The 22,611-nt window shown below is 37.4% G+C and overlaps 1 protein-coding gene across 1 annotated transcript in view; it reads right to left on the bottom strand.

Moving 5' to 3' along the window:
* LOC5579452 overlaps window positions 1-22,611 on the bottom strand; it is a 108,443-nt gene that overhangs the window by 7,597 nt on the left and 78,235 nt on the right. The window contains exon 6 of the mRNA XM_021842854.1: window positions 22,145-22,291. Coding sequence (XP_021698546.1) covers window positions 22,145-22,291 — 147 coding nt within the window. The remainder of the gene's footprint in view (window positions 1-22,144; window positions 22,292-22,611) is intronic.

Here is a 22,611-nt window from a genome sequence, read left to right as displayed (position 1 = left end):
GGATAAATATCAGCAGTTTTATGTAAAGAACGATGATATTTTGAAGGAATAATAAATTCAACAATGTTAAATATTTCAATAACTGCACGACACAAACATTTAGGAGGTTTTTTTACAAAGAATGATGATATTTTGAAAGGATAATAAACTCAACATAATGATTCAAAGTTGAGCATACATATTTTTGAACTCCTACAAAATTGGATGAAACAAAACGTTCCGTTTACAAATTCATAAAGGTTGCAGAATAATAACATTATCAAGAATAATTTATCATATATAGACGCTAGTAGTATATGTTCTAGCGTCTATATATGAAATTTTTGGCTGGAAAATGTAATTATGCTACAGCCTTTAAGCATTCACCACGTTGCAAAGCGTAGGTAATATTTATCATGTATAAATATTCGTGTTTGACTTCAGATGAAAAATATGTTTGCCCAAAATAAATTTAAGATCATCCGTTGAGCAAAAATTCTAGCTTGATTTTGGTTCTGCTGAATTAATCGATTTTTCAATCAACCATTACTAAATAAAGTTTCGACGAAATTTTCTAAAGTCATTCGACCAAACGTCCATTCGACCAAATATCCATTCGACCAAATGTACTTTCGACTAAATGTCATTCGACCAAACGTCATTCGACCAAATGTCCTAAAGCCCCACCAGGATATCTAGTGGTGTACAGTCTCCTGCGCTGGTTGTTGCTTCACTGGAACAATGCGTGAGCTGATTGGAGTGCGACCTGATGAGCTTCTTCCGTCTATGTCAATCGTCCAGTAGCACGCTGTGGTTGACTTTACCAATGACCTCGTGATTACGCCTGATTACGTCCGTAGCCCACTGCCACTTGGTGTTGCAGCGGTAGACCTTGGTGTAAACCATGTCGTTTTTTCGGAAGTTTCTGGGAGTTGCGCTATACTTTCGGTTGAACTGTTCGTTCTGGAGCTGATTGAGGACATCTGGCTTGGGTTGGCCGTGATGGAGTAGATCGAGAACCGTCTTCATGTTGCGACCAACTATTAGCTGTGATGGAGTCCTGCCATTCAATTGAATTGCTCAAGTGGTGTAGGGTAAGTGTTCCCTTAGTTGTGGGTGTTCCTATAGTTGCGGTAGTGCCGTTTTCACTGATTTTATTCCATTAGCCACAGATCCTACACTGCCAATCGACGTATTGGCTTGTTGATACGCGGAATAGTTGAAAAAAGCGCCCAAATTGCTTGAAAACTAATGAAAACTCACTAAATTTGCTAAAACTGTTCTTGCTTGTAACAATAGTTGCGGTAAAGTGTTCCTATAGTGGAGGATCCCATAAGAAAACAACGGATACCGCAACTATAGGAACACAAATTAAAAATATACCGCAACTAAAGGAACAGTGTACCAATATTGGAGGTATTATTTTTCGATGATGAAGTCCTCCTCCGGTTTAACGTAACTGTTGAAGTCGGCGTATCCAAACTGTGTGATGGACACGTACTCGATGTCGAAAATGAAGCACAGCAGCGTTAGGGCCCAACGTTGAAATTGGTTGGCCGTATGAATCGGAATTCCCTTCTTCGGTCCGAAAATCTGCAAGACTGGCTGACGAACCGTCTGAAAGGTGAACTTGCGACCAAGCAGCATGCGATGAAATTTCGTCACGTCAAACACCAGCCGAAGACCTTCCTTCTCGATCTGTCCATAATTTGCCTCCACGGGGGTGAGTGAGTCGGAAGCGTGTGCGACGGTTTTGAGTGAACTAGCAGGGAACCTGTGTAGAAGGTATGCACCGATTCCGGATTGCGAGGCATCGACACCAACGATGATTTCCAATGTAGGAACGCAGTGCGTCAGCAGCATATCCGACTGGAGTACCTCTTTGAAACGCTTGTATGATTTTGACACTCACTGTTCCAAATGAATTTGACAACCAATTTGACAACCTGAAATTTACCGCACTAAGGAACGAACGTTGAGTTGTGACATCTTTGGGCGGTGGCATCTTGACAATGGCTTCCACCTTGGATGGATCTGGATGGCGACCGTTCTCAGCTACGATGTGCGCCTGATACTTGACCTCCGACTGCAGAATGTTGCACTGTTCTTCCCTCAATATGAATCTGTAAGCTTGAAGGCGTTGGAATAGTGCGTTGAGAATCTTGTGGTGATCCTTTTTAGTTTTGCTGTTAACGAAGATGTCGTCCAGAAACGTGTCCACTTCTTCGAGATCTGCAACCATGCTGTTGATCAACTGCTGGCAAGCCTCGGGATCGGATTTTACTCCAGGTGCGTGCCGGTTGAAACGGAATAGACCTCGCTGAGTGTTGATTATGTGCAGCTGCTTCGAGTCGTCGTCTACGTCCACCAGCAGATAAGCATCACTCAAGTCGATGCCGCTGAAATACCGGCACCCATTGAGCTTGATGAAGATGTCATCAGGAAACGGTATCGGGTAGTGGTTGGGCAGCATACACTCGGGTTGAATAATCAGCACAGATTCTATCTTTACCTCCTGGCTTCTTCACTTCAATGATCGGAGCCTTCCATTGGGAGAAGTCCACTGGCGTGATTATTCCCAGCGATTGTAGTATGTCCAGCTCCGCATCAATCTCTTCCATGGACATGAAAGGGCACTTTGGCTTGAAAACGGGATAGGCATCTGGCTTGAGATAGAGCTGGACCCTCATCTTCTTGCAATGTCTGAGGCCTTGCTTGAACACTTCGGGATACGCAGCTTTTATTGACTTGATCAGCGGCAACGTGGACCTGGTTGCAGATATCCCACAGCTTGAACATCCCAAACCGAACAGGTTGATGCATTTGTTGGTCACGTAGAAAGCTGCGGTTTTGGTGACACCTCCTAGTTTGATTGGATATCGGAGCTCACCAAGTAGATGAAGAGCGTCACCCGATGCAGTTCAGGCAGGCCGTGTTGTGTCAGTCAGCGTTGGCGAGCCTAGGTTCTTGTTTCACTGTTTCTTTGAAACGATGGTGATTTCGGACGCGGTGTCCTACAGCAGAGTGACTTGGGACTTGTTGATTTCCAACGTTAGGATCTTCCTTCTTGAAGTGCAGTTGACCTGGTTGATGGAGAAAATGACTTCTTGAGTGCCAACTTCGATGTGTAGCTGCTGGGTTGCTTGTGTTGCCAGCAGGGTGTTCATGAAACATCGGACTTCGTCTTCTTCTTTACTTTGGAACCAGTTGACATTGGCGAAGGCTTCTGGTTGACTGCACAGATTGTAATCACCGATTTCTTGTGTTCCACCATGGCTGTGTCGCAGACGTTGGCACTCCGTGATGAATGATTCCAGCGTGCATCCTTACGCCGCGCCGGCCTCGAGATTGGATTATAGTCTCGTTCGGATGTCTGCGTCCTTCAACGATCGGAGTCCACAGATGAAAATCAGGCTTTTGAACTGATCCGCCGCGATCTTGCTGAGCTCGAAGTCTTCACAGCATCGGTTGACTGTCCCAACGTACGCTAAGAAATCATCTGCGTCGTTCTTAGTGAGATGGAAGCACTGAGACCTGAACAGGGAGATTCGGACGCTGAACAGCTCTTTCAGCTTCTTCACCGTTTCTTCGAACGAGTACTCACGCGGGTGCTTTGGGAGCATGAATTTGACGTTCTTGCCGTGCACCGTCACGCTGAGGCTTCTCAACAGCAACCGCAGTTTTGCCGCATCGTCCAACTTCGCTCCGTCCATGTGAAAGAGGTCTTCGTACTTCCGGTACCGTAATCCGGGGGCAAATTGATCACAATTTTACTACTTTTTGTTCTGTTATCCTTCAGAATTCAAATATGGTCAAATAAATTTCGACAAAACCAGTACTCCATTGATCTTTATCAGTTTATGAAATTGATTTTTCATGAAATAATATTTAACATATCATAAAAATAGTTTTAATATCAAAAAATTAAAATGACACATTGGGGCGAAATTGATCACCATATCACAAAGCAGATTTTAGAATTAAAAATTTCCCTGTCTACTAAATTTGGGCCTCCTGAATCTGAAAATGATGTAAAAATTCTTATAACTCGAGTATTTGATCAGTTTATTGCAAAATTAAACTCCGAAAATCTGCCAAATACGCCTAAATGTAGGCAATTTCCCTTGAAATTAGCACATTATCCAAGATTAACGGTTTTATGAGCAAAAAACTATATTTGCTATGCTGCATGATATCAAAAATAAGTTCAGTAGTTCATACTTAAGCTTACACATCATTTTAAACTCTCAAAGTTAACATATAGGCATTGCACCAGTGGATTGGGCGGCATCCACAAATTATGTAACGCTCTAGAGGGAGGGGGGGAGTAGGCTCAAGCGTTACGGCTCATACAAAAATTTTAAAAATTCATACAAAAAGCGTTACGGAGGGGGGGGGGTCAAAAATTTCCAATTTTAGCGTTACGTATAAAATGGACGCCGGCTTGTTTAGCACAGACATTTCCAACTGTATTGCTTACAGCTTACACCTTCCAAAACTGGGAATATTTCTATGCAAAACTGACCCTAATAAAAATGAAATAGTTCAAAATCATCATAAGATATCCATAAACTAGAAAACATGGAATGTCTGTAGTGCCAATGAAACCTTCAGTATTCTTGGAAGAAAATGTCTTTTGGTACCGACCTGATCAAATTCACCCCAGTGATTAATTTGCCCCCGGATTACGGTACCACCGATTGAGAAAGATCCCGTTGACTGGATCGTAGACGAATTTTCGGATGTTATATGCCGGAGATTCGATGGTGAACTCCGGGCTGCCCGCGGATCGTTTGGGAACGTTTTCTTGATTGCCGAAACGTTCCATCATCTCCATCAGCCGGGCATTTTGTTCCGCCATCGCTTGATTCTACCGGTAGATTTCTTCATATTCGCCTTCGCCGGATCCAGGCATCTTGATGAAAACTGCAGCTCTTCCTTCGTTTCAATAATGGTTGGATACAAACTGCTCTTCCTTCCTATTCAATGATGGTTGGATACAAACTGATTATTTTTCACAGCTGTTAATCTAAGACAAGACGTGACAGGTCAAAGTGCAAAAACGAAACCAATTGCCTGTCAAAAAAGACCACTTCTCATCAGTGTTGCCACATTTTTTCCGACTCTCATCTGTGTTTTCGGCTAAAAAAATCTTTTTTATCTTGAGTCAACCTCCAAAAATCTTGGTAAAAATCTGTGACGCATAAATATTTAAAATTTTTATTTTTTAGATCAAAAAGAATGTTTGCAAACGTATTATGACTGTTTAAGGCATGTCAACAATTTCTAATTTGTAATTATTCTTCTAAAAGTAAGTTAAAGGTACGTAATAGTTTCTAAAATATTAAAATATTCAAGTTTTTGGGAAAACTTAAACAGAGAAATGGCATTTCTGATTTATATCTTCCAAAACCGTGTCCTAAACTCGTGAAATATCCTGAAATCTTAGAAATCTTTTTAATTTCAAAAATCTGTGATCTGTTATCACAGATATCTGTAGGCAAGAACAGGAAAAAATCTGTGTAATTACAGATAAATCTGTGTATGTGGCATCACTGCTTCTCATTGGTCGTTTTGGCAAAGGCCTACTTTCACATCGTTGAGTTGGATTGCAACAGGGCACTTTGTTGTTAGCCCGGCCGTGTTGCTAGTTCATAGATTAAAGTTTTTATCAAATGTTTGGAAAATTTTCATGAAATCTTTTTGTTACAAATCTATTTATATTCGATGTTAAGTTTAAAGCATGTGCTCCTACAATGAAAAATATAATAAAAATAATTAATTGTAACCAATTTGATGGAAATTATGTCAATTATCTTTGAAAATAATGTCGGTTTTGAGTATTAACCTGATTTTCAAAAAAGCTTGCATCATTTACTACACTAAATGAATTGAGTGTACAAGAAACAACCAAATTATGCGCTTTGATATTTGAATTTGTTCACAAGATTTACTTAAAAAGGATACTGGTAGCACTGGCTGTTGTATCGTCAGGGCTATCGACTGAAAAACAACGGGGCAGTCTTAGTTGAGCTGTCACGTCCTGTCCTAGCTGTTGATGACTTATAAATAAGCAGGTTGCTGTGGTACAAAAGTGGTCGCTAGGTTCACGGCTGGTGATAGCCATCGACTACTATGTTAGTGGCTAACACATTCGACGGCAAATTTTATCTAGTTTTAGTAATTTACTGCACCATTTTGTTCAGGATTTTCCGAAAACATGTAAAAATCACGTTTTTTTCTGCCGTCTGTATGATGGAAGTTGTATAGATGTTTACAAATTTCCAGGAAACAAGATCCAATTGGAAATTGAATGCCGGCGGACGCATTGATATTCTTAGGAAATCTTCCGAAATATGGCCACTACGCATCAATTTTCAAGATGATGCTTTCGAGATCGCTTAAAAATGCAGGACATATTTAAACCTGAAATCCAACGTAATTTTCACGTACCTTATGATGATCTTGAAGCAAAAAAATATCATAGTTACGCCATTGCTTTTATAAACGCCGTGCATAATGCTTCATGTGTTCTACATCTGGTGCATTAAAACAGTAGGGTAGTTTGGAGTGAATGTGATGATTGGGTGAAACGGATCCCTAAAACTTTAAATTTAAAGACATGATTTTTCTAAACTATAGTGGCATGAATTCCAGAAGCTCAAATGGTCGGTGTTCAGACAGACCAGACTAAATGATATTTTGGCCTTGTGAAAATAAGTCAAGAACTTCACCAATTTTGATCTTTTCGGTGCTATTTTTATACAGATGTCTCATCAAATAGATAAGTTTCAATATTATAGTAAAGAAGGCATATATTTTGTTTTCCCAGATGCTTTCAAAAAGTTTTAATGAGATCTTTAAAAAACACCTGGTCTGGTCTGTCTGAATACCGACCAAATGGTTCGTATGCATCAAATTTTGAAGAATTAAATTTCATGTTACATACATTTTACTGCTTGTCAGCGACAAGTCAGCGCAAGTGTGATTTTGGTCATAATGGGGAAGATTTATTCAATTACTGGCTTTCTTGATCTCATAGAAGCGGGGATTTCTGTAACAAATTTCAGTTAAACCCCTTATTAAAAAAGAGAGTCATGAGGGTGTCAAAGTATTCCACAGATAACAAGAATTATTTTTCGTCTGTTCCAATACAAATATTGGAAGTTATTTTTTTGAAATGTGTACAACGTTTACAAACGACGAAGCTTCATAGTTTGGATTCATGGGTTCCAAACCACCCCAACATTCCCTACACAGTATTGTAGTGCTATGGAAATGGGAACAATTGCAGCATACCTGCGGTGATTTTATGATTTTAGGCCGGTGGGAAGCTGATGAACGCAGAGCACGGTTACAGAAGTGGGATGGCGTCAACTATGTAGGGATAAAGGCCTTGTGCGGTTTAGTTGAGTTAGCGTATAACTGGGAATGTATGGCAAAAAACATGCATAGCATTCAAAGTAGAAGCGGCTGTTGGAAGATTTGTAAATTTTAAAGCGCAGTGGGCTGGACTTGAAATAGTCGAAGATTAGCGGTGAACATGTTGCTTTTACAACTTTATCAGAAAAGGATTTTTTATTCTGTGACCTGTCCCGTTCCAGATCAATCAATTTAAGCTTTAAGTTGCCATTTTCGCATTCGTATATCGTGTACTATGATGTAACGCGTTTGTTTTATATTGAACAATGAATCTTGAAGCATAATATACGAATAATGTAATAAATTGAAAAACAATACGAATCAGAAAAAAATTAAGTACATTCAACGCATTTTACAAAAGATTTGGTAGTCTGTGCTAAAACCAAGAGTTTTCTACGCAATGTATCTACGAAACCATTTCGTTGCAGAAAACAACGAATGATTTCGTTGAGCAAACGATCAATTTCCTAACAATAAGCAATTTTTATCCAGTGCGAGCAGCGTTAGTTGAAGACAATCGCAAACATTGCTAGAACGCTCATCTTCGAATCGTTAAACATGTATTGCACAATACTTTCAATACGTTGTGCCAACTACAATTATTTTGTACGGTGCACAAAAATAGAGTTCTATGTACAAAATCTTGTGGTACAAAGTGAGTTTTGTAAAAAATACGATAACTTACGGGAGTCCATGTAACTTCTAAGGAATCCTTGAAATTTATCCAGAAATTCTAGGAATCTAAGGGAAGGAATTTTCTGAAATGATTTGTGAAACCTTGTGAATGCTCTGAGTAGTAAGGTGTGGCCTCCTGTTTTAATCTTTGGGTAGGGGAAAAAATAATCAAAAATTGAAAATGCTTCTGCAAAAGCATACTTCAGTATGTTATTTAAGCAGCAAATGTTCAAACCTTGCCCATTGTCACCGTCATAACTAGAGGGGGATAAGATAACCACAGACAAATAAACACTGACAGATTTTCCATCAACCACACAGATAACGATCATTCTAAATTTATTATGTTATAAACCTCACTACCAGAGGCGTGCGCATCGTTTTGATTCGTGTTTGACGTTTCACACTAGCGCCTTCTGCAGGTCTTGTTTCGCAAAGCAATGATTCGTATGGATTTGAAGCAAAATTGTTCGAAACATTATGTGTGTTTGTCTGTGGGATAACTATGCAACAAATCAAGTGGTATATGCGAAGGTAGGAAAATCTTGAATCATAACAGTTATATCCGTTTGAAAGAGAAAAAGCTCTTCTAATGGGTGCACCGTTTCAGTGGACGTAAATACCGGAAACGGCTTTATTTCTATGCTGATGCTTTTTTATGAAGGTTTATTTCGGTTTGAAGAGCTCCAGATGAAATGGAATGGATAAGGTAATGGTAAAACTATGTTATCTATAACATACCGAATGATAAACCTATGCTATCTCTAACTATGAGATCATTTGAAATCACTATTCGGCATCCTATTGTGCGTTTCATAAACCAATGCTTCCCAATCATCAGTACTGGTTTTATTGTAGATTAAATTATGACTTTGAAACAGTTTCAAAACCATATACAACCCTGAAATGTTATATGATTTAGGTTAGCTGCGTAAAATTTAAGATAAAGATTGACCGAAGCCACATATCAAATCTAGAAGAGCACAAATCTGAAGAATCGAATTGTCTTTATAGCTTGAAATTTAATCCACTGGTCAGAGTGTGACTTTTGGATCAAGTTTACACCTTTGCGTTCTTCAAATTTCAAATTTCTGTATTTACTCTATATTTACCAATAAAACAAAATTTCTGTATTTACCTTGAAAAATCAATCTTCATTTGTTTATAAAAGGTTTTTTTTTTTTTAAATTACACGTTGTCCGACAAATGTTCAAACATTTAGTTTGTATTTTACGAAATCTCAATCTACTTAATTGTAAAAAAATACGCTGGAAATGATATTTGAACCCTGTTTTATCATTTATACATGCAAGATAAACCTTTGTAATATACGGCACTTGAAAAAAAAAAAAAAAATAATGACAATAAATCCGGATGTTGTAGTGTGGTTTTTGTTTCCTATTGTCTCAAGAATAGTCCAAACTACGGTGTCGAAATCGCAAAATCGGCGACAAGGCAAACATTTGCAAAAACAACATCTGTTTGCAGCATGCCAGAGATGATTTACCGAGGTGCGGGCCCATCAGGTAGCCGTTTCTCATATTTTCCATGAGTTTGCAGATGAATCGAAACAATGAAACTGTTGTTTCGGTGTGGTGACGGTGAAGCAAGCGATAGCGTAATGCAATAAAGATGTCAATAGTTCCATTGTTTGCAAAGTTCATGCTGAAAGGAGAGGAGAGCCTAGACATACTTCGAACACAGGGAACAAAAGTGAAACGAAGAATTACCGGAAGCAAAAAACTATAGGTGTAGAGTGTAAATCAAGCTTAAATGAAACAAACTAATTTGGAAAGTTTTATCAAATTGGTGGTATTTGTAATTTACTTCTCTCTGTAATCGCCATATTGCTTATATGCATGAAACATCTCTGAGGGAAACTATAATTTACCTGACCTATCAATACCCTAGATCTAAAAAAAAGTTTAGAAGTGTGGTCAACATTGATGAATAAACATTAATCACGCAGCAATGGACAACTATTAGAACAGAAAAAAAACAACTTGTTCAACGAGTAATAAGACAACACAGAAGCGGCGCTTGGTTTATTTTGTTTTGCATGTTATTTTTTAACTGATGAAGAAATTCAAATAAACGAAACAAAAAGACGTTTAGTTTAATAATCAATTCAATTATTGCTTGGTTTGGGATGCATATAGATAATGGTGACGGCCTTTCAAATGTTTCTCTTGTATAACTTAGGCATTACGTTCCCACTGAGACAGCGCCTGCTTCTCAGTTCGATGTTCTTATGAGCATTTCTACAGTTTTTAACTAAAAGTTTCCATGGCTTAAGTTGCCACATTCGTATATCGGGTGGCAGGCACGACAATAGTCAAGGAAATTTTTGATACGAATATATCCAGGACCGACCGGGGATAGTTGAGGAGTGAATAAAATGTAGAATACTAGGACTGGTCCTTATAGCAAGACTGAGGTGGTGGTCAACAATCGCAAGTCCCAGCAACGGTCGCTTATATCGGTAGGTGATTGCACTATTAGGGATCCCTCAAATCAAGACGATTTTTTACGGAGACAGCGACAAATAATCGCCGTGATTCCGCTGATGTTTCGCTGCATGCACAGTTTGATGGGCGTGTCTAAGCTACAGCGACGCGATTTTCGTCGCGTCTGTCTAGATCCACGTTTCTCAACAGGGGGTCGGAGGACCCCCGACCATGTGAGAAGCTCGCTCAAACGAGCACCTTGCAGCGAGCCGTTTTTTAGTGGTCGCCAAGGTTGAGAAATGGTTGAGACTCTAGATGGTTCCACATAAAAATGCTTGCAGCGACAAATCAACGAAATCGCTGCGATTTTTTGTCGTTGTTATTGAAAAATATCGCATTGATTTGGGGGAGCCTTTAAATTAAATCTCCTGCGTGTCCCAATTTTGCTGGTGTGGAGGAAACAGTGGAGCAAGTCGTGTTAGATTGCCCGCGTTTCATTGTTGTGAGAAACCGCATGTTCGCTGCATGCGGAGGGGACACGTCCCAGGACAAAATAATCCAGAGAATGTGTGCTGATACCGAGTGCTAGAATGCAGTAACAACAACTGTCACTCACATCGGGCTAGAATTGCAGCGTCTATGGCGCGCCGAGCCCATAGCCATAGAGTTTGCCTAGGCTTCTTCTGCTACGTGTGTTAAGTGCTATTGTATGTTCGGCCAATTGTTAGAAAATGCATTTCGTCGAACTTGGATTTTTCTCTGAATACATGCAAGATTCGAGCGCATCCAGACGCGAATCGGATGCACACCTTCCTAAGTTAGGTTTCTCGCATAGGTTCTGAGAAAAATTCAACTTTGTCGAGGAATCATTTCTAACTTTTTATCGCACTGACAGTATATGCACTTACATTTCCCCGAACAAATACCGAAAAGTAGTTCAGAGGAGAAAAGGTTCTATGGCCAAGGGTAATGTCTGTGCATTAGGGTGCGGCTTATTTTTCGAATGTTCTGAAAACCAAAAATTGTTTTGCTTTTCTGAATTCAAATCACATAAAAGGTGAAATCTCAAATTTTGAGCCAAAAATATTAAGATTTAAAGGTGGCGCAAGCGATTTGAAGGTCAATTTTCATTACTTTGTTATTTTTTAACCAATTTTGAAGCTCTTAGCATCATACTCTTCACAATTGAATTTATGGATAGTTTGTAAAATATCAAATTTGTCTAAAATCAAAACTAGTCGTAGTTAACAGTAGTTTTCTCTAAATTTTTCCTCTTTTTAATGACAAATCCATCTTTGTTGGACCATGAATTCATGAATACTCATTCAATTCCAGATACTTTTACATGCTTTTGAAGCAAATATAGTAGTTTTTAAACTGTGGGTACAACAAACAAATTTAAAAATAGTTTGGTTGAGTAAGTTAACAAAAAATGCCCAAAAACATGAGTTTTCAACGAATAACATTATATTTTTGTCATTTAAACGTTAATACTCAAGCTGAAACTGGTTTTTCTCATTTGGTTTTTTTTTTAATTCCGTACAAAGTGGACCGAAGGGTCTCAGATTTTCAAGAAACTTTTTCCACAGGCAAGGCTCATCAATATATGAATAAAAAAAATGAGAAAAATTCAGGGTCGCTTATTTTCCCGGAAAACTCAGTTGGATTTTTTTTGTTTTCCTCTGACACTACTTACTTTGAAAAATCATAACTTAAGAACGAAGCATCCTAGAAACAAAGTTGTTTTTTTTTATGAAAATGAAAGCAAATTTTCTCAGGAATAAAATAAATATTAACTGGAAAAAGTTTTCCACAAAATTTTCCACCGTTGAGAAAACTCGTAAAGAAAAGCCGGAAAAACTATGCTCCAACTCGTGGAAAATTTTCAAAAAAATATTTTTAAGAAGATAATTTCATAAGCTTTAATCGCTAAAATTTTTGAAATGGTATTTTTTTCGTTTTTGAGTTATGGCCAATTTTGTAAAAAATGTGCAAATGTGCCATTTTGAGCCTTTTCTTCAAAAAATCATAGCTCAAGAAAGAAGCATCGTAGAAACAAAGTTTTTTTTTATGAAAATGAAAGCAAATTTCCTAAGGAATAGAAAAAATGTTAACTGGAAAAAGTTTTCCACAAAATTTTCCACCGTTGAGAAAATTCGTAAAGAAAAGCCGGGAAAACTATGTTCCAATTAGTGGAAAACTTTCAAAAATATATTTTTGAGAACAGAATTTTATACCTTCTCAAAAAAATATTTTTTGACCTTTGTTTCTATGATGCTTTGTTCTTGAGTTATGATTTTTTAAAGTAAGTATTGTCAGGGGAAAAAAAAACTTTCCAACTGAGTTTTCCGGAAAAATAGGCGACCCTGAATTTTTCTCAATTTTTTTTATTCATATATTGATGAGCCCTGCCTGTGGAAAAAGTTCCATGAAAGTCTGAGACCTTTCGGCCCAAACCCGTACGGAAATAAAAAAAAAAACCCTTTTTTTTAAACCTTCAAAGAGGTCTCAAAACCAATTTTTCAAAAATATTTTTAAATGTTTTAAAAAATTTCTGAACTTTTCAACTTGTAGTTATAAAGTATACTTCACAAATTCCAGTTTAACTTTAAAAATGAAATTTTCGGTGAAAAAAATCAACAATTCGAAGAAATTTGGTTTTTATTTCATTAAAAAATCATGTTTTTGGGTAGTTTTTGTTAAACAACATTTTCAAAAAAAAAAAAAAAAATTAAATATTAATTAAAATTGTTCACACATTTTGAAAACAACTAAATTACCTTCAAAAGCATGTTAAAAGATCGGGAATTTGATAAGCTTTCATGAAATTATCGTAAAAAAGATGGATTTTTAGTACAAAGAAGTGTCCGTGTCTTTTAAAGAGAATGATAATAAGAGCTTTTAAATTCGTTACGAAATAACAATGTTATGAAGGCTTCACTGAAGGTCATATTTCATATCATGAAAATTCACCCTTAAATCGCTTGCGCCACCTCTAAATCTTAATTTTTTTGGTTCAGATTTTGTGGTTTTCCTTTTTGTGTGATTTGAATCCAGAAGAGCACACGTAGGGAGCCGGATATTATTCTTGGAACTTTGATTTACTTTGGCAGAGGGGTTTTTTTTTAAAAGCTATAGAGCTCATATTTGGCCACAACATGCGTCGTACTGAAGCACTTCTTCTTCAAAAATTTAGATAATTCGGCCGAGAAAACCCCCCCCCCATGCCAAAGTGAATGTTGGAAGTGCCCAAGTGGCTCGGCACCCTATTTTTGGTTTTGAGAACTTTAAAAAAATAAGCCATACCCTACTGTGCATTCTGTGCACCATTTGAATAATTCGGCAGGAATTGGTCACGTGCAGTGCATGAGCTGGTTTTAGTTTTTGTTTTGAAGAAGTTTTTCAATATTTTTTAATAAAAAAATTATTCCTGAAGGAATTTGACAAAGGATTTCAATTATTTCACGAGACATTACTATACAAATCACCTTTTATATTAAAGCATCCAGCAGCTTATTCTTACAAAAAAGTCCAGTAGTTGCTCACTCAGAAATTCTTGTAGGTGTAGTTTTTGGATTCTCCGAAATAATTCATAAAAATATTTGTGAAATAACTTGTTTTACTAATTACATTTTTTTTTTTTCAAATAAGTTCGATGAGTTTTGGATGATCATCTAACATTTTCTGGGAGCACTTCTTACAAAAATCTTTTAAGTATAGTCAGAAGCGCAACCAGGATTTGGATCTTACAGTGAGAAGTTATGCGAATATTATTAGCAGATGATCGAATGCAAATCAGCGAACGAATGTTTGTGATTTTTCGGCATGAAAACGGCCACCATCTCCCTTTATCTTGCCAATGATTTTAATTTATAATCATTGAAACAAAAAAAAAATGCACGTATTTTCTGTAGTTCATTAAATTGGGCCAAATGCTAAACCAACTAAAAGTTTTTTGAAGCATCGGATTTTGCATCAATCAGCTGTTAAAAAAGATCTCAATTTGCATGTATGCTCGACAAACATCTCGTCGAAAAGCTTCAGTATATTAATCAGAAAAAGCGAGAAATTTTCCTTCATATAAAATTTATTTTGAAAACCAACCTACTGAACAGTCGATTTACGCTGTTTTTTTTTTCTCCTTATCTAGATATTTGCCTTCCTCGTCATAGTCCGAGTCGACATTTCTTTAAAAAAAATCTGTTTTTGTTCTTCAAAATAGTAAGAACTAACAATATGTATTGTACAGTAAACGAAAAAGTATGATTCAAAATTTATATTCAATTAAAAACTTATCAAAATTTATATTCAATTAAAAATTTATATTCAATTAAAAACTTATCTTATAAAGGTACTAACCTTAATTACGAATAACTTCACTGAAGACATCAAACGATAAACATGAACGAGAACGGACAAAAAATTATATAGTAGATTTTAACTATAAAATCTTAAATTCTTATTTCTCTTGCTTGAGACTTTCCATGTTTGAGTTGGAGATCACGCAACTCAAGAGCCAAGAAATCATGCATGAGTTGCCTCATCCGTTTGACTTATTGCCTTGCATTTCCACAGTTTTTTCACGTAAAGCACTATCCTTTATTTTTCTGCTAGAAATGTAACACACCTCTCTGAGCAATGAAAATCGACAGGTTTTCGATGGGTCTTGAGATTAAATCATTTTTGTCGTCATTTTTGTTGTTAAAATTCATGAATGAATATTTGAATGAGCTTTAAAATTCCGTTGGAAAAAATATCAAAAGAATTTATTTAAAAATTGCTAAAAGCATTCCTTGATCTCCTGTATCCTGCAAACAAGAACTAAATTGATGCTTCCGGCTTTCCTATATTACCTTTCAATGTAAAGTGTGTTCTCAACATTGCACTAGTAGAATACCGGCTGAAAAAAATTATCACACCAAAATATTGTCAAACCACGTTAACCATTGGATGACATCGTAGTTAACAAATCCAACATGCAACGTACATGTAACGCACACTGTTGGATTGTACATTGAATGCAAGGTGCGTGCTTTTGCTTAACTGCAATATATATTAACGTGTGACCATTTATTTCTCCGTTTTTTTTAATTTGCACGAAAGTTTTTTCGTGAATAAACAGAATTATATTCGGCGTAAACTGGAAAACGGCATCTGGCGGCGGTGCATGAATCACAAAGTTGTATCCAGTGAATGAGAAGATCAATATCCAAGCGTATAAAACATGGCAGATCCCGTTGGGTTGACCATTTTGTACATATGCCTCAAGAAAGACATGGAAAAATAAAGAGAAACCGAACGAGGCCGTCGGCAACGTGGCAGGCCATGCACGCGATGGGTTTTGCAGTAGAGGAAGGCTTCGGGGTGATTAGCCCAGGAACAGCATATACAACGCAAGTTGTGAGCCATCAAGTATCTAGTAAAAAATTACTCATAGAATCTTTGGATGGAATTGTAAAGTAAAAACTTGAGAACTTCCTGGTAGAGTTCAAAAGGAATTCAATATCGTCGTCAGGGTGACATTAGGCCAAAGCATAATCTGAAATATCTCAGCAAGTATTGGGAATATTACTATCTAAAGGTCTCTTCAAATTGTCACTTTTAAGGTTTTACAGAAAATCTAATTGTTAGGTGGACGAATACTATTCTAAAAACTCACATTCCTGTCCATCATATCAATTTTTATTGGAAAGCATTAGACAATTTGAGCGGAAGACGATTCTCTTCATTTGTTATTATTCCTATCAATTCTTGTTTTGTGTTCGATCCAATATCACTGCCTCGAAGGGGTGAGATTGGGGCAATTTTTATACGTTTGTATTCAAAGAAAAAAATAAAAAAACGAATTTCCAACATTGAGAGATTCTCTCCTCTCTCGCTATCTTTTGGTTATAAAAATGCAATACTAAAGCTTTCGGGAAGTTTTCACTACAGATGTCCTTGGCTAGCGATTCATACAAAAAACAGGTAACAAAAGCGGTTGTTGTGGCTTTTTTATTGATTAAAGAGAAAGTTAACAAAGAGAGCTTCTTATAATGTTAGATAGATTCTTTTGAAAAGTTACGCGAGATTTGTTCAGCTCTTGGCCAATACATTACCCATGAACGTATTCTCATATTTAGCAGAATATTTGAAATCGAATTGGCCCAATATTACTTCCAACAACAGTACCTTAAGCTGATAGTATTATTAGGGGATTCTGTGACTAATATTAGAAGGAATCATTGAGATATTGTTGTAGTAATTCCTCGTTTGTTTTTCGTGAAAAGGTAACTGCAAAGATTCATACAATAATCTAATTCTTGTGCTTCTGAAATTTTTAAGGAACGCCTCGTATGCTTTGAGAATTTTCTTTGATGTTATTTCTGTGAAAAAATCGTGGAAAATCTTTGGACCCCGTCTAAAACCGTTCATTGAGAAAATCTCTGGCGGAAACGGAGTCATCGAAATAATTCCTTGAACCATTTCTGGTGGACTAACTATTGAGGATTAAACTGTTTGTTTAATCGAGGATCCTTTCAGATGGTAATTTTTCTTGAATTTTGTATTATTATATATTGGCATTGGCAAGAAATTAAAATTCTTCAATAGTTTTACAAGTAGTAATAGTTACAAAAAGTTACATGTTTCGAAGAAGTAACATGGGATCGTTCATGAATGACGTAGAATTTTAGGGGTATCATGAATTTGTGACGATGTGTGACTAGGGGTTCTAAACTGGTGGACGTAGCATTTCGAGTCATGTCATGATAAATACAGTAGCGCTCAAAACAAAATTGACTTACCATTTTATTTTCACCAAATTTTGTTTTGTTTTAAAATGATGATGCTCAGCATCAGTACTTAAGGTACTAAGAATAAAAATTATTGATAAAATTTTGTGATATATGCAATCAACAAGTTTAAGGTGAAGACGAATCGAAGCCAAAGTTAAAGTTTTCAAGAGCACGGATCTGGAGAACCAAACATCCGTTCAAGCTGAAAACCTAATCGATTGATCACCACCAGTTAGTGACCAATATATTAAGTGGATTGAATGGATGTTCGGTTCCTTCCTTCGGGGCCTTCCTTAGCCGAGTGGTTAGAGTCCGCGGCTACAAAGCAAAGCCATGCTGAAGGTGTCTGGGTTCGATTCCCGGTCGGTCCAGGATCTTTTCGTAATGGAAATTTCCTTGACTTCCCTGGGCATAGAGTATAATCGTACCTGCCACACGATATACGAATGCGAAAATGGCAACTTTGGCAATGAAAGCTCTCAGTTAATAACTGTGGAAGTGCTCATAAGAACATTAAGCTGAGAAGCAGGCTCTGTCCCAGTGAGGACGTTAATGCCAAGAAGAAGAAGGATGTTCGGTTCTCCAGATCCATGCTCTTGAAAATTTGAGGTGTGGCTTTGTTCTTTAATCACCTTAAAATAATTATACCATATGTAAATTATTTCCGAATTATAAAGTAATGTTAATTTATTTAGCTATTATTTAATTAAAAAAAAAATTGAAAAGATTTTGTTTTCAGCTATCCAGAAAAATAATAAATTGTTCTACACCCCAACCTCTTTTTACGACCATTTTTGGGGGGTCGTAAAAAAAATCGGTCGTAAAAAAATCAGGGTTATAATTATGTTTTTGAAAAATGTAACGTCTAGATGCGGAAATACTGATTCGACAAAGTTGAAGCATGGGTTGAGAACTTTCCAAAATGGCCGTTCATGTTTTCATATTTTGGTAATAGATGGCAACACTGCTCGATTATTATCAAAAGAGCCAATTTTATGGGGGTGTGATATGCAAATACCAAAAAAAAATTAAACATAACGATACCGAATTTTCACCAAAGTTGAAGGAAGTGTTGCGTGTCATACAGTCGACCGAATCACAAATGTTCATGTGGCTGGCACTGTTTAAGTAGAATAAAGTAAAGATCAAAACCATCAAACTTGAGCGGAACAGAAATATATAATGCTTAGCAACATAGCAATACTTTTCAACTGTAGTCCAGTTTTTCATGAAGGGTTCAAATTTTTTTTCGTAGCTGGCAACACTGCTTAAGTAAAATTGAGCCACACTTGTACTGCCTAAGTGTGCATGCAACTATTGTTTTGCGTATATATCAGGATCCTGACCACTTAGAAAGATGGCGTCTTCGGCAAAGTTGTTCAGTAGCTGAAGGACTATCATTATTCTAGCCAAGAGATTCGAGATTTTGCCACCAGGCGGCTCTAGTGAGCATAGAATTTTTGTTTTCCGGATAGCTCAGGATCCTGACCACTTAGAAAGATGGCGTCTTCGACAAAGTTGTTCAGTAGCTCAAGGACTATCATTATTCTAGCCAAGAGATTCGAGATTTGGCCACCAGGCGGCACTAGTGAGCATAGATTATTTGTTTGCCCGATAGCTCAGGATCCTGACCACTTAGAAAGATGGCGTCTTGGGCAAAGTTGTTCAGTAGCTCAGGCGCTATCATTATCAAAGCTATGAGATTCAAAATTTTGCCACCGGAAAACAAAAATTCTATGCTTACTAGTGCCGTCTGGTGCAAAATCTCGAATCTTTTGGCTAGAATAATGATAATCCTTGAGCTACTGAACAACTTTGCTGAAGACGCCATCTCTCTAAGTGGTCAGGATCCTGAGCTATCGGGAAAACAGAAATTCTATGCTCACTAGCGCCGTTTGGTGGCAAAATCTTGAATCTCTTGGCTAGAATAATGATAGTCCTTAAGCAACTGAACAACTTTGCCGAAGACACCATCTTTCTAAGTGGCCAGGATCCTGAGATATCCGCAAAACAAAAGTTTCATGCTCACTAGCGCCGCCTTGTGGCAAAATTATGAATCTCATAAATTTTATAATGATAGCGCTTGAGCTTCTGAACAACTTTGTCGAAAACGCCATCTCTCTAAGTGGTCAGGATCCTGAGTTATCGGGAAAACAAAAATTCTATGCTCACTAGCGACGCCTGGTGGCAAAATCTTGAATCTCTTGGCTAGAATAATGATAGTCATTGAGCAACTGAACAACTTTGCCGAAGACGCCATCTTTTTAAGTGACCAGGATCCTGAGCTATCCGCAACACAAAAATTCTATGCTCACTAGCGCCGCCTGGTGCAAAATTTCGAATCTCATAACTTTTATAATGATAGCGCTTGAGCTACTGAACAACTTTGCCGAAGGCGCCATCTCTCTAAGTGGTCAGGATCGTGAGCTATCCGCAAAACAAACATTCTATGCTCACTAGCGTCGCCTGGTGGCAGAATTCCGCAATTGAATGACCACCATATGTTAGCCCTTGAACTACTGAACAATTTTGCTGAACATCATGATCCTCTATTTTGAATACTTTTTAAGATAATGATCGTATATAAAAACGGTAGTTAATCTGAATTTCGGTCGTAAAAAAGTGGTCGGAAAAAGAACCGTCGGTAAAAAACCGGTCGTAAAAAGAGGTTGTAGTGTAGTTTTAATTTTCGTACACCATTTTTATAATTATAAAAAAATGTTTACGCAGGCATAGTAAAACACAATATGTATTCAGTGAAAGAGATCTCCAACAAATCAACCATATCATTAGATTTGAGATAACAATACTCTTGATGCCTGTCAATATAGAATGATTATAAAATTAAATTGAAATATTTATAAAGATAAGTCATTTGAAGAGCAATCAATAAGATTTCAATAAAATTCCAAATATTGCATTCGTGATTATTTATTTATCTGGCCACTGTTTGCTGAACAGCTTTGAATTTGAAACAATCATGAAGATTACACAGAAATTAAGGTATTTTGTAGATCATATTCACTGAAATTCATGTCTTAACACTGAATAATTCGAAAAGAAAGCAATCTTCTTATGTAACATAAATACTGTCGTTCGATCAGTAATTAAAATCTAGCTTTGTTATAAATTCCTAAATTTCAATATTTCATTTTAGCTATTGGTAAATTAAAATGAATAAGAGGGGGAGGTGTACTCGATATGCTAGGTTCTTTAGTCTATGAGGGAGAGGGGGTGTATGAAATGTATGAAAAAAGCTACGTCATATATAAAAGGGGTCCCAATTACAATTTTAAGTAATCCACATTGTATAATGCCATTATGTGATCAATAGATTGGGTTCAGCAGGATACTTCAATTCTCACTACTTGATTTTTTTAAACACCTTCAAATACTTTAGAGTTCTCATATCCTAAGAACACCGTTTTTTTCTTTATCTATATGCATCCCAACACAATATGTTCTTTCTTTTTAGTTTCCTGTCTGTAAATGTTTTTTTTATGATTGCTAGCCGACCTAGCTGTAAACCATGACAGGAACACAAAATCAAAATCATAAACATCGAACGAAACCTAATAACATATTGATCGATTGAGCGTGAAAGAAAAGTGTCAGAGTTACTTGGAAGAGATATGTAATTTAGAAACAGACAGTTTGACACTGAACAAAATGAAGTCACCAAATATGACAAACCAAAAAAGAACAAGTACCTACAACACACAGTTATAGATGATGAACATGAGTTGAGTTTATAGTTTGTAGCATTTGTATCGAACACATTGAACGGCATTCTTGGTAAATAACTTGCTATGCTTGATTGCCTACGGACAGCACGTCAGACGATGATAGGAACTGACCGTCCCACGTATGGAATAAGGGATCTTAGGGGACCAGGATGGGAGTGGACTCCGGGAACACGTGGGCAGAGCACATATGCAGTAAGTCTTATAAGAGATGTGCATCTATTGGGACCGGGCTGGATCGAATAGAGGATTCTGGATAGGAGTTGTACTTTTGTTGCAATCGCCTGGTTATTTACACTTGTACTGAGATGGTAATCTTCAAAGTTCAACATAAATTTGAATACGTTGAATTGTTCAAGCAAGTTTGCTCATCTGATTCCGTGCTTCCTCAGAGCAGAGGGGTGGTTACTTCCGGAAAAGAGGAACAAACTTTGCTCGAAAGGGATCGGGGTGGAAAATTAAAGAAGGAATAACAGCCGTACAACACAGATATATGACACAGAGAACGTGGTGAATAAAGGATATGCATATTATATACGTTAACACTGTTACTTGGGATTTGTCTTGATTTGTGGGGGGAGTACAGGTTTAGTTGGGCTGGGAACAAAAAAGAACGACACCGGTCGGTGGTAAAGGAGGTTATAGTAGGTGAAAGTAGGTGGGAAATAGTAGTGTGGTTTTTGTTCGGTCGGATTTGGGAGCAGGATAAAATTGAGATGTGAAGGTGTTCTTTTTACCGCGACATTTGCCACCTCGCTAGCGGGTGTTGGCAGCGCTCCCATTTCAACACTATCGTTCTCATAGCTGTAATGATTGAGGCCAGTGTCGTTCTCTTCGTCGTAACTAGAGTCGTCATTACTGGAGGCGTATTTGGAGGTTTTGCAAAATTTGGACAACAGTTTGTTATGCTTTCTGAGCGACGGAATGTCCAGATAGAGCAACTGTTTCTGGTGTTCCAGCTGGCGCTCGAGATATTTGGTCATATTGTCGTCGCTCAGATAGTCGCTCGGATGCTGTGAATTACTAGAGGCGGTTGATCTACTATTTCTAAGCGCAGATATGTGACATGATACAAGCAATATGGCGGCAGATCTAGCCGCACCTGTACGCGAGGTTGACACCAAGACACCTTTGGAACCGTGTAAGGGAGCACTTGACGGCCGTCGATTGCCATAGGAACCGATGGAGCCGCTAGATCGTTGACTGGAACGTGATGACGGCCTTGCCGACTGTATTGTCAATGGAATTCCTGTGTTTGATGTTGTTGTTGTTAGTGTAGTTATTGGTGTAGATTTTTTTTAATCGCGATGGTTGTTTGAATGGAGTATTCGCAGATCCAAGGAAAGTAGACAGAATAGAAAGAGACAAGCGTACATACCGTATTAGATTCTAGGAGTTATTTGGCAAGACTCTTTCCACGGTGCAACAGATTGTACAAAGTATTCGTAAATAAAATTTGTTGTCTGATTTGCTATATTTTCCGTTAGGGATACACCCAAATATCAATACCACACTTGAACTCAATTTTCATTTGCATATTTCTCCATTGTTTGTGGCATTTTTATTTAT

Source organism: Aedes aegypti, chromosome 2 (assembly GCF_002204515.2).
Source record: "Aedes aegypti strain LVP_AGWG chromosome 2, AaegL5.0 Primary Assembly, whole genome shotgun sequence".
NCBI classification, from domain to species: Eukaryota; Metazoa; Arthropoda; class Insecta; order Diptera; family Culicidae; genus Aedes; species Aedes aegypti.
This window is presented reverse-complemented; position numbering and strand designations above follow the sequence as displayed.